This window comes from Andrographis paniculata, unplaced genomic scaffold (genome assembly GCF_009805555.1).
Source record: "Andrographis paniculata isolate CXL003 unplaced genomic scaffold, ASM980555v1 Contig14END, whole genome shotgun sequence".
Lineage (NCBI taxonomy): Eukaryota > Viridiplantae > Streptophyta > Magnoliopsida > Lamiales > Acanthaceae > Andrographis > Andrographis paniculata.
The window spans coordinates 566,623-588,058 of record NW_026137424.1 but is presented as its reverse complement, the minus strand read 5'-3'; the positions used below and the strand labels follow the sequence as shown (position 1 = coordinate 588,058).

Below are 21,436 nucleotides of genomic sequence, written 5' to 3'. Positions count from 1 at the left end.
GTTAGAACATTGGTTTAGTTTATGTTATTTGGAGATAGTTCATAGTTTCTGGAAATAGCCATTTCGTTGTTACAAAAATTCCCTATGTAGTGGAAATGATAACTAGTTCCAATCCATTGTTAGTTGCCAAACATGAGTTGTGTTGTTGAATTTGCCTCTCAAGAAACACAAGTAGTAATGATTTTTGGCTGGCGCTAACAAGCTTTGTTCGTAGTTTTCTATTAGACCTTGATTGAGTAATATGGTTGGTTTTGAGCCTAAACACATCAAATGATCATGGAATTGAGTGAATTGAGGGCTTAGAAGTGTGTTTTTGTGAGTTTTGTCGGTAAATCGTATTTTGGCTGTAACTTTTGCATACGAACTCCGATTTACTATTGTGAGGAGGTTTCGGAATCGGCATCGAGTCCTCTATACAGTGAGCACCGCTTTTCCGTGCTGTGATCTCAAAATCGTCAAAAAACACTTGGAAGACAGTTTTTGGTCAGTCTGAAAATCTTGGGTCCGGCATTCTATTTTCTGTTTTGAGCAGTCGAATTGTTCGATTTACTGCTCTCAATTGGCTGGGAATTTTTGAGTGATTCTTTTCTTTCCTGTTAGGTAAATCCTTGAAGTTGATAGTAATTTTTGGAATCGTAAGATTTGGTTTTGAATAGGTCTCTGAAATAGCATTTGAATTTGGTTATAGTGCATTGTGTCCTATTTTTTAGGAGTGTGGCAAAAGTGCAATAAAAGAGCCAAGCTGGTAATATAAATTAGAAAAAGGCGCACTCTAAACATTAAGTAAAAGCCTAGAGCATTAAAAAAAAAAACCAACAAATTGAGCAGCACACTTTCTCTTCTTTTTATAGTGCTTTGTCGATCATTTGGATAATCATAGTTGAGAGTCACTAAACCAGTTTTGAGGAAGTAGTTCTATCCTTTTGTGGGGTTCTTTTGAGTTAGGAGAGATTGTCATGATCAAATGATGTGCTAGGGATTTCGATTCTAGCTTGTTGCTTAATTGTGGAATAAGAACTTGTGTCACACTTTCTTTACATTCTGCGATTATAGTTTGGCGTCGAATCCTCTAGTTTGGTTCCTAGCTGATGCGTCTTGTTTTTGTTCGACATTACTTCTCCTTGAGTATTGCATTTGAAGGAATTCCGACGTACTGTTTGAGGTATTTGCAAAACGCTTCTTCTGTTTTGATTGTGGTTGCTTCTGATTTTCCTTTCTGAGAGTTGTGAGAGAGAGTGAGAGCACTTACCTTTCGATATACATATATAGTTTGTCTTTGTATGCAAGATGGCCACTTTCGAACAATTGAAGGAGCTGTTGGAATCGAGTATGCATCAATTGGAGGCCAAAATGGAAAAAACTTTATCAATGCAACAAAGGGCAACTTGGGATCATGTAGAGTACACCGTGAATAAGAAAATGGAGGACCTCAATCACAGGTTGACATCTTTGGAGACGGCACGAACTGAGGATCCTTCTGGAGTAGCTGATATTCGGGGTAGATATGATGCAGCTGAAGCTTCTTGTCATTGTGATGTGAGTCCTTCAATGAGGTCAGATGCACACAATAGTTGTAACTCAGAGCACTCATTCCATGAACGAGACCGAACTTATCATCGACGTGGTGAAGTGGATGACGATCTTTCTACCATTAGGATTACCCTTCCCACGTTTGGAGGATTAAGAGGGGCAGAGGAATTTTCGGATTGGACAACAAAGTGCGATATAGCATTTGACTGCCATAGTTACTCGGATGGCAAGAAATTCCGAATGGCGATTTGTGAATTCAGGGATTACGCATTGGCTTGGTGGGAGAAGGAGAGACGTTATAGAGAACGACATCAAAGAAATCCGATTGATACTTGGCCCCGGTTGAAGGAAATTATGAGGAGGTGTTTTGTGCCACAAAGCTATGAACGAGATATGAATATCAAGTTGCAGTCCTTGGTGCAAGGTTCGAAATCGGTGGAGGAATATTTTAAGGAATTGGAGATTTTGATGATGCGATTGGATATTGATGAGAGCGAGTCATTGACAGAAGCTCGGTTCATTAAGGGTTTGAGGCGTGAGATAGCTAATACGGTTGAGCTGCACCGTTTTTGTTCTCTTCGAGAAGCTGTGGATTTGGCTATCAAACGCGAGGCGCAGCTCAGGAGACCAACCTCAACTGGATTCTCACCTCAAAGGAAGTTTATTCTCACCTCAAAGGAAGTTTTCAACCAGTTCTGTAGCTCCGGTTGTATCTTCTATCGGATCTAAAGGAATTGTTTTCGCTAAGCCCTTCGATAAAAATATGGATAAAGGCAAATATAAAATAATTGATAAGAAGGATGAGGCTGCGAAGTTCAAAGGAAAGGATTTTGGACAACAAAAAGAAAAGATTGTAACGTGCTATAAGTGTCATGGACAAGGGCACTATGCAGGTCAATGCCCCAATAAACGAACCGTTATGATTTTGGAGAATGGCGAATGGGGATATGTCCATGATGGTGAGGGCGATGAGGTAGTAGAGGCTGAAGCAGAGGCTGGAAGTGATGAAGACGTTGAAGAAGTGTGCGATGAGGATCCATTAAGTTTAGTAGTCATGCGTGCCTTGACACCTTTACCGCGCGAAGATAAGGATGCGGGACAACGAGAGAATCTATTCCATTGTCATTGCAAGGTAGCGGGACATACTATATCCATGATAGTGGATTCGGGTAGTTGCACCAATGTTATTAGTTCCTATGTGGTCGAGAAGCTGAGTTTGAATACCACCCCACACCCGAAACCATATAACCTACATTGGATGAGCGATGAAGGAGCTGTCCGTGTCGATAGACGAGCTATTGTTACCTTTTCGATTTGTGGTTTCAGCGATGATGTCCTTTGTGATGTGTGTCCCATGACTGCATGCCACCCCCTTTTGGGACGACCATGACAATTTGATAGACGTGTTTTTTACGATGGATATAAGAATCAAATATCATTCACTAAAGGTCGCAAGAAGCTTAGCATTTCCGCCCTTTCACTCGAGACCGTCTGTTGTGATGCTGAACATTTACATAGGACTATGCGAGATGTGGTAAAATCAAAAGGGGCTGTTGTTACCGTTTCGGCGAAACCTTCCGAGGGAGACGATAGCAAGCTGATGCTTAGTCTTAAAGAGTTCAACAAAGAAGTTCGCCAAAACAGTAACCAAGATGAGGGAAGTTACTTTTATATTCTCTTACTCAAAGAAGTACTTGTTATTGACGATAATTCTTTTTCTCACTCGTCTTCTCCTTTTGTAGACTTGCTTAAAGAGTTTGAGGATGTTTTTCCGGATGATATACCACCTAGATTACCACCATTGCGAGGCATCGAACATCGTGTTGATTTTGCACCGGGTTCATCAATCCCCAATAGGCCAGCTTATAGGTGTAATCCAAAAGAAAGTGAGGAAATTCAAAGACAAGTCCAAGAGCTTCTTGATAAGGGATGGGTTCGAGAATCTTTATCACCTTGTGCTGTACCTATTTTACTTGTCCCTAAAAAGGATAACTCATGGTGTATGTGTGTTGATTGCAGGCTGTCAAAGCAATTAATGTGAAATACCGACATTCAATCCTTCGATTGGATGATATGCTTGACGAGTTGCATGGAGCACGATTGTTTACAAAAATTCACTTAAAGAGTAGGTACCATCAAATTCGTATGCAACCCGGAGATGAGTGGAAAACAACTTTTAAAACTAAGTTTGGGTTGTATGAGTGGCGAGTCATGCCATTCGGGTTGACAAATGCGCCCAACACTTTCATGCGGTTGATGAACCATGTGTTGAGAGAATTTATTGGGAAGTTTGTGGTGGTATACTTTGATGACATACTTGTCTATAGTACTTGTTTGGAGGACCATCTAGGACATGTTAGGCAAGTTTTTCATGCATTAAGAAATGCTAAATTGTATGGTACGTTAAAGAAATGCATTTTCTGCACTAATGAAATTATTTTTCTTGGCTTTGTTGTAGGTGCAGAGGGTCTTAAGGTTGATGAATCTAAGGTTGCTGCAATTCGGGAATGGAAAAAATGTACAAGTGTGGCCGATGTCCGGAGGTTTCTTGGAATGTGTGGATTCTTTAGGCGATTCGTACCACGTTTTAGTGTGATAGCAACCCCATTGACCTCTCTTTTGAAGAAGAATGTTCCATTTAAGTGGGAGGCAAGTCACGAAGCATCCTTTAAGATGCTTCGGGATAGTTTGCCACATGCTCCGGTTTTGGCACTACCCGATTTTGAACGAGCTTTTGAAGTCCAATGTGATGTTAGTGGAGTTGGTATAGGTGCAGTACTATTACAAGAAGGACGACCGATTGCTTATTATAGTGAGAAATTCAATGAAGCAGCCCTTCATTACTTGACATACGACAAGGAATTATATGCGGTTGTGCAAGCCCTGAGAGTTTGGCAACATTACTTGCTGCCAAAGGAGTTCGTGATTCACACAGATCATGAGACCCTCAAGCATTTGCGTGGGCAGCAACAACTCAATCAGCGTCATGCTCGGTGGGTAAGATTTATTAAGCAATTTCCATATGTGATTAAGTATAAACAAGGGAAAGAGAACGTAGTTGCTGATGCACTCTCTCAGAGGTATGCTTTAATTAATCATACTCGTACACATTTGGTTGGATTTGCACATATTCGTGAGTTGTATGAGCATGATGTAGATTTTGGTGATATATTTAGGAAGTGTGAGAAGCATGGTTTTGATGATTATTATAAGCATGATGGCTATTTGTTTCATGGTGATAAATTGTGCATTCCTAGATGTAGCATTAGAGATGTTTTGATTGAGGAGAGTCATGGTAGTCTTATGCTTGGACATTTTGGTAGACATACTACATTTGATGTTCTTAGCGTTCACTTTTACTGGCCTCATATGCGTAAACATGTTGATTCTTTTGTTGATAAGTGTCTTGCATGTAGAGTGGCGAAGAGTACTTTGAAGCCCCATGTATGTATACTCCTCTTTTCACTCCGGAAGGCCCTTGGTTAGATATTTCTATGGATTTTGTTCTTGGTTTACCTCGGACACCGCATGCTAAAGACTCAATTTTTGTTGTGGTTGATAGATTTTCCAAGGTGGCTCACTTTATACCTTGTGCGAAAATGACAGATGCTAGTCATGTGGCAAAGCTTTTCTTTCGAGAGGTTGTGAAATTGCATGAGGTCCCAAAAACTATTGTATCTGACGGGGATGTAAAGTTCGTATCTTATTTTTGGAAGAGTCTTTGGCATGAAATTGGGACGCGCTTACTTTTCTCTACCACGTGTCACCCCCAGACTGATGGCCAAACGGAGGCGGTCAATCGTACCTTAGGTAATCTTCTACGTGCCATGGTACATGATAGTGGTCGAACATGGGATGAATGCCTACCACATGTTGAATTTGCTTATAATAGGCATGTTAGTACTACTACTAAATTGTCCCCGTTTGAGGCTGTTTATGGTTTTAATCCTTTAACTCCTACTGATATGTTGCCACTACCTAGTAGCGAGCATTTGAATTTTAGTGGCAGGGATCGAGCTACATCAATCAAGGAATTACATGCCAAAGTACGGGAGAAGATTGATAAGGCGGCCGTGACATACGCACGCTATGCCAATCACTGAAGAAAACGCGTGATATTTTGACCCGGAGATTGGGTATGGGTACATTTGCGTAGAGAACGCTTTCCGGAGCTGCGGCGTGGGAAACTTTCTCCTCATGGAGCTGGTCCATTTCGTGTGTTGGAGCGCATAAACGATAATGCATACCGGATTGCACTTCCGGAAGACTTGGGAGTGAATGCGACTTTTAACGTTGCCGATTTGAGCCTTTTTTATCACGCTGAAGATGCTACTAGCCTTGAGTACAAGGCAGCCGAAAATGCTGCTACTAGCCTTGAGGAAAAGGCAGCCGAATGGGGAGAGGATGACACGGCTTCGGATCACCCGAACCCGAACTTAGACGGACCGATTGCAACCCGAACTCGGTCGAAGCTACTTGTTTGCTTGGAGGTTGTGATCCTTTGATCTTAATCAAAATGTGTGGTTTAGATTAGCTTGCCACTTAATATGTGTGGCTTAGATTAATTTGTCATTTAGTATATATAGCCTTGTTTATTTTCTTGATGGACACACAACTTAGATGATAACATTTTTGAGAGAGGGTTAACCTAGCTTTGGAGAGACTCCTTAGAGTTGGAGTGATTCCATCCGCCGAGAGGGCAATTCGATTGTTGAGCTTTGGATGCAATTGCGTGAGAGACAGAAGATGCATCGGCAGCCTCGGACAATCCATGGATTCTCGAAAGTGCTTGCTCGAGAGGAGTGATTGCTTTTGGAATTCAACCTATCTATTTTGATATTTGATTCAGCATTGTAAGTTCCCGAATACATATTAGTTACTTGTCTTCGAGTTTGATTCATGGAGATGATCCTAATCCATGTCATCCTTCTTCTTTGACCTCTTCTCGCCAGCGGCCGCTCCTGGCGCTTTTTCCCCTTTATCGCTCATGGCCAATTCTGCCCCAAAAAGATCCCCCTCTATCTCCCGAGCGAAGCGGAGGGCTTCCTCCTCCTCATCGATGGGAGTTTAATTGGAGATTGTCCTTTCATAATCGGGCTCACCAGTGGCCTCTTCCGGGTCCGTTTGGGGTGTCACCTCTTCTCTTATTATTTCCCCCCACTACCTTCATCTTCCTTTTTGGTGGAGGGGGAGCCGCCGCTTGCGCCTTCCTCTTTTTCTGCTTGGGGATAAGAGTGAACCCCTTGGACTCCAACCATGTTTTGTGGAAAGCCGTTGGAAGCAGCGGCTTCATTTGCAGCTCTGGGGCTGGAGTGGGCAGATCGACGCCCGCGCGTCGGCATAGCTCTGTGATTAAGGTCCTATGACCGAGTGTTCTATCTCCATTTTTTCTATCCCAGATGTCTATGCCGATAATTGCGCCCAAATCTACATCAGCAGTCTCCTCCAATATCGAGCGCAGGGTAAGGAGGAAGTCAGGACGGATGTCAGTGGTGTGTGTAGTGATCATCACTCTGCTCAGCGACCACTTCACCCATTCATTCTTATCTTCGTCCATCGACCCAAACTTCAAGTTCCTCTTATCGTATGCAGGGGTGATGGTGAAGGTCTTGTAAAGTGCCTGCAGCTCGAGCGAGCTACAGGTCTTCGTTGCCCGCAGCTTGTCCTGCATCTCCTGGGTGGGGTAGTGGTGTTCCCAACCCAAGAGTCGGTTGATCTTCCTTGCTAACCAGTTTACCCATCTTCTTCTCACATATACGTTCTGTAGACTCTCAGCTTAGTTCAGATTCGCGTAGAATTCCCTCACTAGCGATACATCCACTGGATCATTGGGACTCTTGATCAACCAAGTCAGGCCCCGTCTCTCCAGCCAGTCAGCGAACGGGCCTGAGATCTTCTCGGGGTCAAATCCTCTCTCGTAGAGGATCCCCATTGCCTTCATCTTCTAGTAGGCCGCTGCTGCCTCAATGTTGACGAAGTGAAGGCCATCAAACTGCTTGGACCTCAACACATCCTTTGCAGCATCGGCCACGTTCTTCTTGGAGATATCGCTTCTGAACGCCTTCATTCTTTCTGTTGCCTCTTGGCAGGTAAATTTGTCCTTGAGCTCCTTCAGGTGGTAGTCCCTCAGCTCTTCGTAATCCAACCACCAGTCCCTCACCGGATACCTTTGCTCTGTTTCCTCAGTATATTCGAATCTAAGGTAGTCCTCCGGGAACTCTGGGATAAATTTTTTGAAGGGAACTGACTTTAGCTGTCTGAGCTTCCCCCAATCTTCTGTGAATTCGAGCAGCCTCATCCTTCTGTAATATGCCTCTGGCGGCACTGGCTCCACAAATTCAGCCCCCGAAGTTGTGGTAATCACCTTCCGCCCGTCCGTGGATTTGATCCTTTGGACTCTCTTCTCTATCTTTTGCTCAACCTTCTCAAATTCCTTCGTTAACGCTTCTCGCTTGGCTGGATCTATTTTGTTAGGCTTGTCCTGAACCTAGGGTTTCCAGAGTTGCTGTTTTTAATATAAGAAATTTATGAATCCTGCCTTACTACTTTAAAATGCTAACAACATTCTCGTATAGGCAATCATTTTCACAATTTTAGTGATTTTAACCCTAGTTCCTCTCCCTCACAACGAAACACAACACTACTGTGAGTGTTACGTTGTGAAAAAATGAGGAAATCACAAAACAATACATAACATACAGATTATTGTAAAATTGATCCATATAAAGCAAGTATATCAGTTATTGTATATAAATCTAATAGATAATAGACCTAGATTCACAGAAATCAAAGATATACTTATGCTCGCAAAAATGAAAAACAGACAGTTTTCGCAAAAATTATTTGTGATTCTGTGGTATTGAACGTTAAATTAGGGAAAATCAACCATGAAATCAAGTTTATAGACTAAGGTTAACCTAGATCTTACCTTAGATGAAGATATAATTGGCTGAATGGTCAATATTTTGAAAAAATTTTGCATGGAGAAGTGGCTGTTACTGAAGCTTTTTGAGGAAGTTATTGTAGGGCAAAAGTGGAAAATGACTATTGACTGGGGTATTTATAGGCATTCTATCGCTCGTCTAGAGGGGCAAGTGGGGCGCTTCCTAGTCCTTTATACTACTTATAAAGGTATAAGGGTGAGTTTTCAGGGCGGACGAGTGGGTAAAGCAACACTTCTATTTACCTAAAGGTGACACTCAAGCTGTGATGGAAGCGGTACTGGATGAGCGATACTGCTCTCCCAGTCAGTATCAGGGTGAGATAAGCGAAGCGATGGGTGGCTTGGGTCAGCTTAGATTAGAAGTTAAAATTCTAACATTAAAATACTTTTAAAAAGCAATAATCCTAACTATTCAAAGTGATAACACTACTCTAATGAAAGCGATAACAAAAACTGCAAATTTAAACTACGAAAGCGATAAGAATTATAAAATCTATCTATGAAAGCGGCAAAAGAAGGCTGTAAATTTTAACTATGAAAGCGGTAAAATCTAACTAGGAAAGCGGTAAAAGAAAGCTGTAAAATTAACGGATATAAGATTAGGCTTCTGGATTTCTTCATGTAATTCCATCACTGAACGAGCTTCTGAACCTCCACCAGATTAACATCTGCATTGGCCTGCTGCAAAATAGGCCCTTCGATATAGGGTTTCAGCCTTGCTCTATTTTGACAAGGAAGGAATTGCTTTCTTTGGGGTTATCCACATTACTTATTCTTATGGCTCCACTTGGTAGCACTTGTCTGACGATATATGGCCCAGTCCACCGTGATATCAATTTCCCTGGGAATAGGTGGAACCTAGTGTCGTATAAAAGAACTTTGGATCCCTTAGCGAATTCTTTCTTCTTCAACTTCCTATCGTGATAGAATTTCATCCTTTCCTTCTAGAGTTTTGCGCTTTCATATACAAGATAACGGAACTCAGTCAGATCAAGCAACCTTTTGGCGCGCTTCTCCTGCGCGGGGAGAAAATCAAAATTTAAGTACTTGATGGCCCAGTACGCGTGATGCTCGAGTTCCAGAGGTAAGTGGCAGGCTTTTCCATACACAAGCCGATATGGGGACATTCCAATTGGAGTTTTGAAGGCTGTTTTGTATGCCCACAGCGCATCATCCAATTTTTCTGACCAATTCTTGCGACTTTTGTTTACTGTGGTCTGGAGGATGTGTTTGATTTCTCGATTTGAAACTTCCACTTGACCGCTTGCTTGTGGGTGATAGGGAGTAGTCAGATGTTGACGAACACCATATTGTTGAAGGCAAGATTGCACCGCCTTATTCAAAAAATGGGTGCCTTCATCACTTATTATTGTTCTGGGGACCTCGAACCTTGGGAATATAGTATATTTTAGGAAGCGGATCACAGATCGAGCATCATTAGTATGGAGTGCCTGCGCTTCAACCCACTTGCTCACATAATCCACCGCCACCAGCATGTATAGTTTCCCATTTGAATTCGGGAAGGGGCCCATAAAGTCTATCCCCCATACATCAAATATATCCACAAACAAGACTCTAGTTTGGGGCATCTCATCTCTCTTCGAGATAGACCCCAATCTTTGGCACTTGTTGCAAGATTTGGCAAAGACATCTACATCTCTCTGTAGGGTAGGCCAAAAGAAACCTGACTGCAAAACTTTGGCCGCTGTGCGCAGACCAGCAAAATGCCCTCCTACATGGGACCCATTACATTTATTTAAGATCAGCGGGATCTCAGACTCCGCTACACAGCGGCGGATTATACCATCTGAGCCGATGTTATACAAATAGGGTTCATCCCAAAAATAATCCTTTGCCAAACGGAGCAATCTCTTCTTTTCTCGTTGTACAGTATGTGTAGGAAACTGTCTTGTAGTTAAGAAATTTGCCAGGTCAGCAAACCATGGCTCCTTCGCTTGCACCAGGAACAACTTTTCATCTGGGAATTGTTTGTTGATAGAAGAAGATATGTCCTCTTCTTGCCTTAACATACTGAGGTGATCTGCCACATGATTTTCTTTCCCCTTCTTATCATTGATCTCAATACCAAATTCTTGGAGCAACAGGACCCATCTGATCAAGTGGGCCTTTGTCTCATTCTTCTCCATCAAATATTTGATAGCTGTATGATCAGTGTGAACAATGGTCTTGCTTTCAATAAGATACTTTCTGAACTTTTCGAAAGCGAAGACCATAGCTAGCAGCTCCTTCTCGGTTGTAGTGTAATTCTTCTAAGCAGAATCCAACAATTTGCTTGCATAGTAGATAACATTCAATTTGGATTCCACCCTTTGTCCTAATACAGCGCTGACGGCATAGTCGCTTGCATCCGTCATCAACTCGAATGGCTCGCTCCACACTGGTGCATATATTATAGGAGCGGTGGTCAGCTTCTCTTTTAAGACAAGGAAAGCCTCCTCACACTCGCTTGGCCAATGAAAGTGGGAATCCTTGCACAACAATGCAGTGAGCGGTAGTGTGATTTGACTGAAGCCCTTGATGAAACGGCGGTAGAACCCCGCGTGTCCAAGGAAACTTCGCACTCCTTTCTCATTCGAGGGCGCTGACATCTTTTCAATTACACTAACTTTTGATCTATCTACTTTAATGCCGGCAGATGAGATTTTATGGCCTAAGACAGTTCCTTCATTTACCATGAGATGACACTTCTCCCACTTCAGCACGAGATCAGTCTCGATGCAGCGGAGAAGTACTTTTTCCAAATTATTCAGGCATTTGGAAAATGTCTTGCCATAAACCGAGAAGTCATCCATAAAAACTTCTATGCAGGAGTCCAGGAGGTCATTGAATATATGGTATATACACCGCTGGAAGGTGGCCGAGGCATTGCAGAGCCCGAACAACATCCTTCTATAGGCGAACGTACCATACGGACAAGTGAATGTAGTTTTCTCACAGTCCTCCGACTTGATGGGAATTTGGTGGTAGCCTGAGTAGCCATCGAGGAAACAGTAGTACTCGTGTCCTGCGAGCTTCTCTAGGCATTGATCAAGGAAGGGAAGCGGAAAATGATCTTTCTTCATGGCTGCGTTCAATTTTTTGTAGTTGATGCAGACCCTCCATCCAATGACAGGTCTTGTCATGAAAACCCCCCCCTCGTCGCTTGTCTGTTCGACAAAGCCTCATTTCTTGGGAACCACCTGGGTTGGGCTGACCCTTGGCTGTCACTGATAGGGTAGATAATCCTACATTGAACAGCTTGATCACCTCTTTCTTTACCACTTCTTGCATATTTTCATTTAATCGCCGCTGAGGCTGTCTGCATGGCTTTGCATCAGCGTCCAGCCTAATATGGTGCATGCACACTGTTGGGCTAATTCCTTTGATGTCAGTGATCTTCCATGTAAACGCCGTTTTCCTCCTTTTGAGAAGTGAGACAAGCTGAGCCTCTTGGTCCAGCAGTAGTGAGGCGGAGATTATCAGCGGGTAACTCTCCTCCGGTCCAAGGAATATATACTTGAGGTGCTCAGGCAATTTGTTCAGCTCGTCCTGTATGTTGGTGTCGTTTGCTGGTTCCCTCGTGGCTTGATCTATGGACTCAGTGGGCGTTGATCTCTCACCGCTTGCCTCACCAGAGTCCACTTCAGCTTCCAGCTCAAGCGACCCATTATCTGAAATTCCTTCAAGATTTGCAAGTGTTATACAGTTCTCAAAAGTTGATAATTCATTTAACTCATTGATAAAATCACAGTTTTCTTCTTGAGGTTGGCGCAGTGCTTTGTTCATGGAAAATGTGACTTTATCGCCACCAAAGCTCAATGAGATTTCGCCTTGAGCGACGTTTATAGTAGCTTGAGCGGTGGCTAGGAAAGGTCTCCATAGAATGATTGGAATTTTGCGATCTTCACTCATTTCCATAATAATGAAATCTGCAGGGAAAATAAATTTGTTTACTTGCACGAGTACGTCACGAATAATTCCTTTAGGAAGTCTTATTGATTTATCGGCAAACTGAATTACAGTTCTGCATGCTTCTAATTCATAAAGCCCTAATTTAGAGAAAAGCGAGAAGGGCATAAGATTGATACTTGCTCCTAAATCACATAATGCCCTAATCAGCTCTAAATTTCCTATTGTACAGATAATAATAAAACTCCCAGGATCACTGAGTTTTTTTGGGAGGTCCTCCTTAAATACGGCGTTACACACTTTCCAGCTGCACCACTGCCATTTCATCAGGGAATTCCCGCATACAATTGATTATATCTTTGATAAACTTAGCGTAATGTGGCATCTGTGATGAAGCATCAGCAAATGGTATAGTAATTTGAAGACTACGGAAAGTATGTACAAACTTATCAAATTCCTTGGAATTGTCCTTCTTCCCAAGTTGAGTAGGAAAAAGGGCTCGAGCCAAGGGCTGAGCGGGACCCTTTTTCCTTCGGTTCAAGCACCCTAGCGGCTTGTATCGCTCATGGCTGGGATGGACCTTCTTTCTTAGATGGAATTTGTATAATTTCATCATGCATAGGCGAATTAGCAATAATAGGGGTAGGAGGAGTATTAGTACCTCTATCTGGCAGCGGTGGTGATTGCGTCCGCTTCCCACCCCTTGTTTCGATGGCCTTTGCTTGGTTCGGGACACTCTCGACTGTCCTAGGCAACATTCCTTTCAGCTTCAGCTTCATAGCTTCAGCTATCTACCCGACTTGAATCTCCGACATTTTAATCGAGGCAGATGTATTTCTTTAAAACTCCTTATTTGCGCGCTCTGTGTTCCTCCAGAGTTCCTCCAGACTCAGCGGTGCTTGGGTCGCTGTGGGAGGTTGGGCAAATGCAGGTGCCTGCTGCGAAAAGTGGGTGGCTTGAAAATATTGCTGTTGATGTGGATAAAATCCTCTTTGATGATATTGCTGCGTAGCGAACTGTTGTAGCCTTTGAAATTGTTGCCGAGGACGCGGTCCAGCGGGGTCTTGAGTCTGCCCCTTTTGGAACTGCTGGAATTGAGGGGCATTCCTGCCAGCCATATAATAGACCTCCGCTGGGTTCTGAGCCTCTTCAGCTGAGCACTCAGCAACCTGCGGACCTCGTTGGTCTCCATAGACATTTTCCTCAATTTCCGCGGCCTCATGCAACGTTTGTTTTCCTTTATTATGCAGGTCTTGCTTCATGAGCTTACACAACTCTTTGACTTGGATAGACAAACTGTCTATCCGTGCATCGTGGGAAACGGAAGCAGGGACCTGGTACAGACCCCTCGATGGCCCGGCCTGTTGGTCTCTGGCCAACTTGTCTGATTGGCCGCCATCTTTTCTATCAAAGCCCTCGCTTCAGAGGCATAGCGCCCCATTAGCGAGCTTCCTGCCGCTGCATCAAGTGACATCCTCAGTTCATGAGTGATTCCTAAGTAGAAAATTTGAAGCTCCATGAAGTCCGGAATTTCATAATGAGGGCAGTTACGGAGCAGTTGTTTGTAGCAGCTCCAAGCTTTAGGAAGGGTCTCATCATTCGCCATCTTGAAAGTTAATATCTCATTCCTCTGACGAATGGTTTTTAGCACATGATGGGAGAGACCGCCGCTTGCGAGCGGTGGAAGCTACCGCTTGTTTCCCTTGCCTTTGTCTTTTCTCGATGATGCAATGGTCGCTTGCGAGCGATGTTGGTTGTCGCTTGTGGCGTCTGCCTTAGCTTTTTTGGCACTGAAATACCGCTTAAAAAGGGAAAAAATAGTTAATAATCTCAACAATGAACTCTGGATCATGCCAAGCGATATTGATCAATAATGTGTGCCATTAATAGATTACTATGATGGTTTTTATACAGAAATTCAAGTAATACACAGTTTTGTCAAGCTAAGAATATGCTTATATTTAAGGTCATCATATATATATATATATTTACATCAGTTAATTTAAATGTTTGTACACTCCAAAAATAAGCCGGGCCGGCCCAAGCAGGCGTTGCTCAAGTCCCGGGAGGGTATGGCCCAAAAAAAGGTCCAAATCAGTAAATAGGCCCGTGGTCAACAAGTACACGGATAAGGCATAATTTTAAAACAGAAAGAGGTTGGGGAGATCTGAGAAAAATAAGGGATAAGAATCTTATCCGAACAAGATTAGGGAAATAAAAGCCTAAGAAGGCTGAAGGACGAAAGGGCATGATCAATCATCGTCTTCTGCGTTAATTTTTCCTCTGCAATTTTTAATTCCTGTATTTTTTTCAGACTGTTACAATTTTCTCCCGTTAATTCTAATCAATTTCCAGCGTTCTTGTTTTACCTTCTTTCTTCGTTAATTTTTCTGGTTATCGCAAGATAGCCCGGATCTTTTCTTGAGGAGGCCGGGAACCTTACGATTAAATTAATTCTGACAGGTTTTTTCGGTTAAGCTGTCGGTGGCAATTTTTTGATGACAACAGATTGGCACGCCCAGTGGGACACCGACGTCTCGCGACTTTTTGCATGCAACTTTGAAAAAAAAAATTGACACCGCCGATGACCATGGAGATATCGAAGAACAAAGAAATCCTCGGCGATTCATCATCGCACCCTGCGCAGGAGGCTGCTCTACAAGATGAGCCTCTGTAGCGGCTGCTCTACAAGATGAAGCTTACCATCTACGTCGAAACTATGAACCAGAACTGGACTTTTGGACCCACACCTGCTTCTGCAAAGGTGTAATGCAACAGCCAGTTAATTTTCGAAGGTATAGTCAATAGCATGAAGAGAATGAAATGGTTCTTAGGAAGTGCAGGTTGTAATGCCAAAGCCAACCTCGTGTGATCCATAACTAGTAGAAACTCGCCATCTAGAGGATTTCCCCTCAGCTGAAGAGCCATCGGCATCCTTGGTATAGTAAGCTTAACTACGACGGCTCCCATGCCTGTAAGAACCAACAACAACAGAACAACTAGTAGAGGATCAGCTAAGTGAAGCCTGCAGGTTAATTGAACATTGTCGACAGCATCATAATGATTTTCATAAAGCAAACTTACCATTGTCGACAGAATAATGACTTCTACCTGTATGCTGGTAATCACCACCACAATTTACTGGTGCCACAGATTTCACATCTACATTAGTACAAGTGAAGTCAGCAGCAAAAAGTACACATATACCTTGGTAGAACAGTCTCTAATCAAATCCACCATCAGCTATCAAATTATTAGGTTTTACCTCACAAAATGAAGTAAAGGTAGATAATATAATTATTATAATCCATCATGAACTGGAAATAATTTAAAATAAGAAAAATTGATCTAAAATCAAGTAATTTTATTTTCATCTAGAACCATGTTGATACTACAGGCAAATTGGTACCATTTGAAAAAGGGTTCATATCGATCTTTTTCTTTTTTTTTCTTCCCTTTGTATTGTAGTTCTAATTTTCTAATCCTCTAAAACTACAGAACCATCTTCTTTTCCATGTAATGCAGAATGTCGAAGACAGGTAAGATTTTCATCAATATAGATAAAGCATTAACCATACCGTTTGGCACTGCTCATCGATCCTTTCAACAACAAGCGTCAGAACATCAGAATTCAATAACAATGCTTCAAACCTTTCTATGTAAAAATCAGCAAGGAATCAATCAACCAGGAATGAGAGTGGGAGAGTTGATTATTTCCAAACATTTCTCTACCTCTTTCGATCTTCCAGACTTGCATAGATTATCAATCAACAAGTTGAAACTCAACATATTAGGAGCGATCGAACGGTACTTCATCTCAAATAAGAGTTTCATAATTGCCTTAGCATTGCCATCTTTCCCATATCCATGAATAAGAACAGAGTATATATCCCCATTAGGTTGAAACCCTTTATCTAACAAAGCCGTCAGCATCTCATCTGCTTGTTTCGTCTCACCATTTTCACAAAGATTCCACAACATCTCATTTACAGCCGAACAACTAGGAAGATGCCCCATCATCATCATTTTATTACAAAATGCCAAGCTTTCCTTCATCCGTCCATTGGAAGAACAACCTTTGATCAGCTTACTGAAAGCCTCATCCGAAAGTTTGAGACCTGACTTTTCCATCTCTTCCAACATCCAAATCGCCTCATCAATCCTCCCCTCATCACTATATGCCCCGACAAACAAACTACACACAAAAGCATTCTCTTTAAAACCCCTATTGAGCATTTCATTATATACATCTTTAGCATCATCCAAATCCCCCAATTTCACCCTCGCCAATACAACCAATGAGTATGCAATAGTATCAGGTACCGTGTGTTTCCGCAACATCCGATTCAATAAAACCAATCCATCTTTAACTCTATCCTCCTCTATCATCTTATGAACCAGGAACATATGCACAATCACCTGAGGAATCGAACACCTTTTCCCATGCATATTATCAACGATACCAAGAAACCACACTAATTTTCCTTCCCTGCACAAGGCATTAACCATGATTCTCATCGTCATTTCATTAGGACTTACTCTAGACAATATCATGTCCTCAAACACACTCCAAGCCAAATGAACCTTCTCTGATTTTTGCACCAAATCTAGAATAGCATTGAAACTAATAACACTCAATGTAAAACCATCATCAGACAACCGTTTTGCAGCATCACAAATGTCATCAGTCAATCTTAATCGAGCACAAGATTGTATAAACAAGTCAAACACAAATGGAACTGAATCAACAGCCCTGTAACTCTCAAGCAACAAATCAAGACCAGCCAGTGCACGCGATTTTTTACCTTCGTCAAAATCCAAGGTCAACACAGAATTCAGCAATGCCTTGGCATCCTTCACGAGCCCTGCTTTCGCCAAGATATGGATCATGATGCAGTAATTGAAACGCCCGTGTTGGAAATGCATTTTCTTCGATGACCAATGGAAAAAGCTCAGAGCCTTCCTCGAATTAATCGGTTCTTTGAGTTCCAAGAGTATTTGTTGAACACCAGGGTTTGTCAATTTCAGTGAGCTAAAGTGTTCTGAAAGGGTTGTCCAGTTGTGACCTTTGTGCAAAGAGTCGATTATTGGAATGAGGCTAGTGTTTCCAACCAAGGTGGTTCCAATAGAATCTGCTGATTCGTAAATTGGGCGGAAGAATGGACAATAATTCAACAATGGAGTGCGTGAAATAATTCGAAACGATTGAAACATTTTCCTTGAGCATCCAATTTCTCCCGCCCAGCAGCTCGCTGACTCCAGCCTTAGTGCTGCAAGATTTCAATGTCAATTTTTTTTAACAAAATACGGACATTTACAGATGGAACCTTCCAAAAACCTTACAAGGATTCTCAATCAAAGAATAAAAAAATCCCTTCGGAAGGGACAGAAAATTTGGAACTGACCTAGGGACTGAATTAGCTCACTCACTACGTCCCAGATGTGGCCGACGCCGCCGAAAATAGATGCCGGAAATTGAGTGTCGTGACTAGAAGACCTCTTTTGTCGCCGGATTTGAATTCTCCGGTCGCGGTGATTTCTTATTAGGGGAGATCTATTTACGTTTCAGAAAGAAAACCACTGTGTGGTTATTAAAGTAGACTTGCTCAATCGTTTCAAACCGCCGGTTGGAACCGCAGGTTCTCCGGTTCAAGCCGGAATTGTCATCAAACCGAAACCGACACCATTTTCTCACGGTTCGGTTTAGGTTCCTCTTTCCTACGAAAAGTATCAAACCGGCGGTTTTGTATGTTCTTATTTTTTTAAAAAATATTCTCTTACAATCTATTTTTTTTTTTGGTCATCTTCTTTTTTTTTTAAGTAATTATATTTTTTACTAATATTAAAAATACTCTTATTATTTATAATATATTATACAAATATCATTATTTTTATATCACATAAAATTATTTTAGTTTTTTTTTCTATTTTATTTATACTATATCATAATATAATATTAATATTTTTAAAATTTCTTGCAAAATACAAACCGATATATAGATAACGGACTGAGGGAGTATATATTAATCGAGGGGAGTGGAACGGCTATGGAGCAGCAAGGTGGAATCGAGGACAACGTGAAGAAGAAGAATGAAAAGGAGAAGGAAGGAAGGAGAAAATTGGATTCACGAATGCAATTGAGGAATAACATGGTGCGGGCGGCGGCTGCTGTGGATGCGAATGAATTGATAAGTAATTGGATTCATTATTATATATTAGTCTTGTTCCATTTAATTTGTCAATTATTTTTTTTTTAGGTATAATTTAATTTTTTTTTGAAAGAATATAATTATACATTTCAATTACACTTTAAAATTTATATTTATAATTTTTTTATTTTAATTAAACTATTTACTCATCTTAATATTAATTTATAATTATTCTTATTAAATCATAATTATTTTTACTAATATATTTTTTATTACTTACTAATTACACAATACCTAAAATTTAGTATAAATTGGACAAATTAACTAGGACGGAGAAAATATAAATTTTTTGTAAAATTAAAATAATATTAGTATTAATAAAAATAAATATTTATTAATAATTTATATTTTATAATCATATTTAATTTAAATTATAATATTATTTAATATAATAGTATTTTATAATTAATTTCTAATTTAAATTTATTATTTAGATTGCTTTTATACGGTAATAATTTAATTAATTATTATTATTTGTATAATGTTTATATAATAAATAAATAATAAATATATATGTAAATAAAATTAAAATTGAAGTTATTTATTTTTAAATAAATTTTAAATTTTAAAAAAATAAAAAAATATATACTAAAAAATATATATTAATCGATATTTCAAACCATAACCGACAGTTTTTAAATCGAAATCGACAATTAATAAACCTTAACTAAAAATGTCAAACCGTAACTGAAATCCTCATTTAGAAAATTCTGTTTTGACTTACATTTTGACAAACCGTAACCAATTATTTGAACCATTTGAACAAGTGTAGGTATAAATGTATAAGTGAAACTTGGACAGTGTATACAACATATGTTTTGTAAGTTTTTGTTAAGTGTCTTTTTTGTAAAAAAATAAAATATATTTTCGCAAAAAAATTAATATATTTTATATATTTATTACTTTTGTATTATTTACACAATTCTCTATATTTTAAATAAAAAAATATCTCTTCAAATAATTTTACGAAACAAACACACCATAATAGTCTTTCCGTCCAGACTCAAAAATAATTTTTATACTCCATTTACTCATAAATTATATAAGTAGTATTTTTTACTTTGAATTGTCTAATTATAAATTATCTATTTCAAAAATACTTTATTTTACAAATACCTTTATTTTATCATCATATCATTATTTTTACACAAAAAATAAAGACAAAATTATTTTTAACTATCCACTATAATTACAATAGTGTAATTTCATAAATTTTGTGTCAAAAGTAAATATATATTTTCAAATTGGATTGAAGAAGTATTATTTTTGTATGTTTTATTCAAAAATATTTATTTTATATTTTATTAAAAGTAATTATACATTAATATAAAAAATACTCTTAATTTTTACTTAAATTACAACATTAAATTACATATACAATTAATTTATATATAAAGTAAAAGATAAAAATATCAAAATTTCTTATATATTTTCATTGTCCAATAAATACTATCATATATTAATATACTATAAAATCCCAAAAGAAAGTACTTTAGATAATAGAGCGGGACAAATGGAGTATTGTCTATGTATATTGATCGGGTTGTGTGATTGCATGATTAGTTGATTTTATTATTGATTTGCTATAATGTTGTTGGAAACTGAAATTCAGAAGTTCCAAAATAGTTCGTCGATTTCGTCAGTGTGGGTTTCGGAAGTACTAAAAAAAGTCCGTTGTCGGGTAACTGAGATCTCACGCGATTAATCGAACTAAACTAAGATAACTACGGAAAGCAAGTAAAATAAATTGCAGAAAGCATGGAACTTGAATTAAATTGCATAAACGAAACTAGAACATGAAAGAAAATTAGAAAAATAGACGATTTGATATGGTTTGTGCCTGTGTATATTGTATTTTTTCCTAATTTTAATCCTAAGCTAGCATAACCACCTCTTCCACAAAAAGGGGCAGTTCCAATTATTCTTCCACCTCTCTCAACCGCCAAGTAACCTCATTCCATCAGCTCACAGCCGCTTCCATCATCTCTGGACTGGGTTCCATTCGCTTTGAACATCTTCTGTTGTTTCTAGACCCGGTTTCATTCGCTCTAAATTTCTTCCATTGCCCTTGGATTAGACCTGAAACTTACTCTGATTTGCTTCAATCATACTTCTAGCCGGTCTATGGGAATATGTCCCCAACAGTTTCGAGTTACATAGAATTCTTGAGAAAATTGCAAAAAAATCTCACATTTATACCCTATTATCACTTTTGTCTTATATTTATCTCACTGGCAAAATATATCTCACATGTTTACAAAATTCGCAATTTATGTCCTTTGCCCGCGCGTGACATTCACACCACGCGTCCTTATACGTAATCACGCGCGGCTAAAAGATAGAAATAGCGAGTTTTGCAAACATGTGAGATATATTTTGCCAACGAGATAAATATAGGACAAAAGTGATAATGAGGTATACGTGTGAGATATTTTTTACAATTTTCCATGGAATCCTCATTTTTTCTTTCTTTGGTTTTGACCCATAGAACCTTTCATATAGGACATGTAGCTGCTAGGGTCTTTCATTAATGTTACGAAGTTGCCAACCCAGGGTTGATGGAGCTTGTTGTCCAAAGGCCTGTGGAAGTTATACCCTTCAACTTTGAGTCATTTGGACTTGGGGTCCAACAAATGCACTTAGAAAACATATAGTGGCTCTTTGTAGAGCACTTCTCCCACCATTTCAATGGTCTTTTCTTCTTTAGTCGAAAATAATTATCCATAACAGTTTTAAAATCGACAATAAAATATTGATTTAAAATTACAAGCGACAGGTACAAGCGATGTCAGGCTGACGGTCTTCTTCCCTCTCCCTCTCCTCTCTAAATAGAAATACGTTATTT

General features: G+C 39.9%; 1 protein-coding gene across 3 annotated transcripts; it reads right to left on the bottom strand.

Annotated features, from left to right (window-relative positions):
* Positions 1-15,098: 15,098 nt before the first annotated feature.
* Positions 15,099-17,933, bottom strand: LOC127259606 (pentatricopeptide repeat-containing protein At1g66345, mitochondrial). 3 transcript variants are annotated; one of them, XR_007840522.1, is made up of 5 exons: positions 17,788-17,933; positions 15,961-17,652; positions 15,467-15,544; positions 15,246-15,381; positions 15,099-15,138 (listed from the first exon to the last, which is right to left on the bottom strand). XR_007840522.1 is itself a non-coding variant. In XM_051287041.1 (2 exons), the coding sequence occupies exon 2, from the start codon at positions 17,594-17,596 to the stop codon at positions 16,064-16,066; it is 1,533 nt and encodes a 510-aa protein (XP_051142998.1). In that variant the 5' UTR covers positions 17,597-17,652; positions 17,788-17,933; the 3' UTR covers positions 15,818-16,063. The 3 variants fall into 3 exon arrangements, 1 of the variants encoding a protein (XP_051142998.1); XR_007840526.1 differs by lacking the exon at positions 15,099-15,138 and having other exon boundaries at positions 15,292-15,354; XM_051287041.1 differs by lacking the exons at positions 15,099-15,138; positions 15,246-15,381; positions 15,467-15,544 and having other exon boundaries at positions 15,818-17,652.
* Positions 17,934-21,436: the final 3,503 nt, after the last annotated feature.

Coding starts and splice junctions, on each gene's coding strand:
- LOC127259606 (XM_051287041.1), bottom strand. CDS start 17,596: ATGTTTCAATCGTTTCGAATTATTTCACGCACTCCATTGTTGAATTAT.